The 5191-nt window shown below is 33.8% G+C and overlaps 1 protein-coding gene across 1 annotated transcript; it reads right to left on the reverse strand.

Moving 5' to 3' along the window:
* Positions 1-1268: 1268 nt before the first annotated feature.
* LOC108485983 (cytochrome P450 86A1-like) lies at positions 1269-3009 on the reverse strand. Its single transcript, XM_017789817.2, has one exon. It carries the CDS (start codon positions 2897-2899, stop codon positions 1355-1357), a length of 1545 nt encoding a protein of 514 aa, XP_017645306.1. The 5' UTR covers positions 2900-3009; the 3' UTR covers positions 1269-1354.
* Positions 3010-5191: the final 2182 nt, after the last annotated feature.

A 5191-nucleotide genomic window follows, 5' to 3' on the forward strand; every position in this document is an offset into this window, starting at 1 on the left:
AATAAAGGTAAAATTACACTCTAGCCCCTAAAAATGATAAAATTTTGATTTAATCTATTAAAAATTATAAAGATATAGATAATTAAAATTAAAATTTAATTTCGCTCCCCTAACAAAATCTTCTGACTTCATTTTGAGTAAAATTAGAATTTAAGATTTAAAAGAGTATAAGGTTTAGAATTTTAAAATTTAAGATTTTAAATTTTATAAAAAAATTAATTTTAGAGTTAAAAATAATAATATACTATTTATGGACTCTGAAGATGTTATTATTAAGTAACTAAAATAACTTTTAGAGTGGATTTGATTTAAGATAAACTCAAATATTTTAAATAAAGATGAAGTGAGAACACATAATATTATGCATTTTCTTCCTGTTTTTATGATAGAAAGGGAAAAAATCACATCCAATTATGAGAGGGCATTGGCAAATTCAACATGTGGCACCGAACTGCCCATTTAGCATCAGTATCAAGTCTAATTAATGAAGTTGGCTGAAATCCGATCAAAAGCGAGTGATAGAAAAGTAAAAACCCTTTTGGGTACATCCAAATTTACACTATGATTAAAAAGGGATAAAGATTAAAGAAATAGAAGTAGAAGTAGAAATTTTATCCAAGTGAATGAATAATAATAAAAAGAAGAAGGGAGATTTACCTCAAGTTTGTATCTGGTTTTGATAGCTGCAACAAGACAAGACATTTAGTTTTGTACTTTGTATTAGAGACTCCATCAATTCAAGGATGGATTATCTGCTCTCATTAAATGGTTAACTCCACAATATTAGGTTAAAAGGCTGTTTTCATCAATACTAATATATGACTTTGAACACTCATGAGTTGAATAATAATGTAATTGTGGAGCTTTAGGGGTGGTTGTTTTGCTGGTGTAGTGTTGACCCACCCTAGTCATACAGGGGTTCTGGTCTCACTTGCTCTGCTTTTTTTCAGTTTATTTGAATGAATATAATTGCCGCTTTGGGTAAGGAACCACAAAGGAAGACAGTAATAATTGTGTTGGGATAAGGACATTGGATCAGGTTGTAAAAACATTAAGGACAGGGCACCTAGTCGGGCAAGGACCACAAACCTAGCGAGATGGACGAACCCTAAGCCAGCCCAACCCCTAGTGTCTAAAACATGGAGAAATTCAAATATGCATCTTAAAGCAACTGTATTGTATTGAAGAAACAAACATTTGTTTGAAATGTTGAAACCAAATCAAATCAAACTATTACCCCCCAAAAGCCAACATGAACAACAATGATATATCCTCCATGCATGCTTTAATTTCCTGTATATAATAATAGTATAAGAGGTAGCAAATACAAAGTTGAGAGATCAGTACAATTTGTCTATGCAAGTAGACGCGGCTGCAAGTAAACACGAAGACCTTTCTTCATAAACAGTGTGAGAGACATCTTCTGCTCCACCCTGTGTCCAGGAACCAGCGAAACCCGATAACGCAGCAGAACTGCGGAGGCCACCGACTTCATTTGCAAGTAAGCCAAGTCTTTGCCCAAACAAGTCCTTGGTCCAGCATTGAACGCCACAAACTTGTAACCATCCTTTGGTGCCTCGAACTTGTCACCTTCTGCTGATAGCCATCTTTCGGGCTTAAACTCCATGCAATCTTCTCCCCATATACTCTTCATTCTTCCAACTGAGTATATCGAATATGTGACGGTGGAGCCAGCGGGAACCAATGTGCCATCTGGTAACACATCGTCTTCGACCACGTACTTGAAGTCCTGAGGAACCGAGGGGTATAACCGCAGTGTTTCAGCTAATGCTGCTTTCAGATATATCAGCTTGTCTGCTTCATCGAACATCAGTGGCTCTTCCATCCATTTCTTAGTATCTGGGCCGCGGGTGTTGCGGAGAACCCTTGATATTTCATCGATGATCTTTTGCTCAATCTCTGGGTGGTTCATTACGAGCCAGAAGAACCAGCTGAGGGCTACGGAAGAGGTGTCACGGCCAGCCAGGACGAAGTTCAGAGCGATGCGTTGAAGAACGGTGCTTGTGAAAAGGTTTCCCCCAGCATCTTTTTTTTTCATGAAACGGGACAGTAGATCATCCGAAGGAGCTTCTTTTCGTGCTTCAATGGCCTCGTTCATATAGTTTTCAACGATTCGGAGGCTACTCTTTAATCTTTTCTCAGCTCCTATCCCCAAAATCTTCTTCAATCTCCATAGTAAACCAGGGTAAAGAAGCCTATTAAGAGTTGCTTCAGTGGCTGTATCGAAAGCAGTAGCAAAAGGGTTATCTGGTAACTCGTGAGAAAGTGTTTTTGGGTCTTTGCCAAATGTAAGCCCACAAATGTTGTCAAAGGTTAAACGAAGCAACAAGTCTTGCAAATCCACTGCTTTCTTCTCATTTGATGCTTTGTCCAAAATACACCATAGACGATTCTTGATAGTCCTATTAACCCAACGACCCATGGCTTGCCTGAGTGTCCTGGTCGTGAACTCAAGTGCTGCTGTTTTCCTCTGAATCAGCCACGATTCTCCATCACTATTGAAGATCCCTTGCCCCAAAAGATCATGAAATGCAGCCTGCCAATGAGGCCCTTTGGGGTAATTATCGAACCGGGTCCGGAGAACGTGCTCAATGTTTTTGGGGTGACAAGTGACAGTGTAGAACCCTTGCTTGCGAGCCAAAAATGGAATAGCAATGGTACATGTTTGATAGGTGGCTGAACCACCTGTTGCTCGAAGATTACTAGCAATCCAATCATGCATCCTCCTCCGGTTCATGAAAAGAAATGGTAGACTACCGACCAGAGGCCATACCCTTGGACCACTTAACCTCTTGGCTAGCAGATAGAACCATATTGCATAAGCAAATGTTGCAGCAGCTGCTAGGGTGAACCCAAATGGAAGGTTTTCCAATTCCATTGCTAGGACCTATATTAGAGAATTGATGCTATGGTCTAGAATTCTTGGCACTAGACAGCTTAATTGGACAGAGATTGATAGGATTGAAGTTATATATATGATTATGAATATGTTTATATATAAATATGAAGTGATGACAATGGGAAAGGTTTAGGAAGAGTAGTTAGGAAATTTCTAGTCCAAAGCTGTTGGGTTGATAGGAACTATTTATTTTAGGGAATTTACACGAAAACCATGCAAAGTATGTTTTGTAGGTAAGTGACACAACTAATACTTCAAAGCCATAATTAACTAATTGATTATTTTTACATTAATTTGCTTTGTTTCTTAAGTTTTACCCGATATGTCAATATATCATCATCTACTCATGTTGAATACTTTTTTATCATCATCTACTCATGTTGAATACTTTTTAAGACATAATCCTTTAAATATATATATATATATATATATATATATATAAATTACTCTTTTAAGTAATTTAAAATTTTTTATAAAATAATTAACAATTGACTATTTAATTGAAAAGTGCAATTAATTGAGAGTTAGCAATCGCTTGAGTTCATGTAATATGGTTTTCATCAAAGCCCTTAACGGGCCACTAAGTGCTGCTTAGAGGTTATCATGCGTCAGGCTGAGCCATAACAAAATTTTAGGTTTGTTTTATAAGCTTGATTTTGAAAAATGGGCCTAAAATTTTGTCTAAGTCCAATTCAGATAAAAAAAAGTTAAAACCCGAGTCGACTCGGTCCGCCAGTATTAAAATTATTTTTATATAAAATAAATTTAAAAGTATAATACATCAAATACACTAAAAATATTACAATAAATATTTCCCAACAAATTAAAAATAAATTTAAAAACGTTTATACTTAAATAATATTAAGATATGTGAAACTTAATAAGTAAATACCTCTAAAGTAGTAGCAAAATTAATAATAAAACAAGAGTTATACAATATTCAAATAATAACAATAAAATAGTAACAATATAATAGTGAGATGACAACAAAACAACAATTTTTTTTTTCAAATTTGGGTTGGGCTAGGCCCAGGTCGAAAAAAATTTACTCGAGGCTTATCCCGTTTTCTAAATGGGCCTTATTTTTTTACCCAGGCTCATTTTTCAAGCCTAGTACTGATGTAACGTGACAACTAACTTAGAAAAAATGATAATGTGGCATTTAATATGAAAAAATACTTGTGTGAATTTTTAATTATTTTATTAGGAGGGCTTAATTGCTTTGCAAGGATATAAAATTCTCAAAATTTTATAAAATTATAAATATTTATAAAAGGGTAGTAATTTTAATTTTTAATAATATTTTAATAATTTCTAACAATTTTTAATAAAAATACTAATTTTTCTCCTCACAAGTTGCTTACTCTGTCCTTATTAACTTCACTTGTATCACCTATCCTAGCTAAAACCATTAGTTATTACTTCTCTTAAGCGATCAAACACTAAATTCATTGTCTTATAAACTTCTTTCTTAGCACCAGGGGTAAAGCCAAGAATATAATATTAGGGGAGGGGGCAAAATAAAGTTTTAAAATTTTGAGGCAATAGCAAAAAATACTTAAAAAAGACTTAATTTGAGTAATTCATAACTAAAATAGATTGGAAATGTTATTCTACCCCTCAACTAAGGGGTTCCAAGGCCACTGCTTGTCAGATTGCCTCCCTTAGTTACGTCTTTGCTCGACATTTTATACTAGTTTAATCATCACATTTTCAAGACTATAGCTAAGCACTGTAGATGTGCCTAGCTTGTTTTTTTTTGGTGGGTGGGTGAGAGGGAAGGAAAGGAGAGAAAGGAAAGCAACATAGAAGGGAAAATGGAAGGAGAGAAGTGAAAAAGAACAATAAAAAATTGTGTGAGCTTTTTATTTGTAGACTTTTAAATATTAATAATTTATTTTATAATTTTATTATGATTGTATAGTTTTTAGCATTTTATGTCTTTTTTTTTTATCGTATCTATTCTTTTTGACATGATGTCTAAAATTATTCATAGTTCCTTTTAACTCATAAATAAGAGGATAATGTGATTTAACACACTTAAACACACGTTCTCCTCAGTATTTGCAACAATAGCGATGCCAATAGAGCTAAGACTCAATCGACAAATTTATATTTATATATATATATATATATATTTTATTTGCATAAGATATCAAATTATCTAGGCATCTTAAATAAATTGTTATGGTAATCCAATTTAGTGAAAAATTATTTTACTGTTTAATTTAATTTATTTTTAAATTATACATGTAAATTAGTTAGTCTATA

The sequence above is a fragment of the Gossypium arboreum genome, chromosome 7 (genome assembly GCF_025698485.1).
Source record: "Gossypium arboreum isolate Shixiya-1 chromosome 7, ASM2569848v2, whole genome shotgun sequence".
NCBI lineage: Eukaryota > Viridiplantae > Streptophyta > Magnoliopsida > Malvales > Malvaceae > Gossypium > Gossypium arboreum.

Coding starts and splice junctions, on each gene's coding strand:
- LOC108485983 (XM_017789817.2), bottom strand. CDS start 2,899: ATGGAATTGGAAAACCTTCCATTTGGGTTCACCCTAGCAGCTGCTGCA.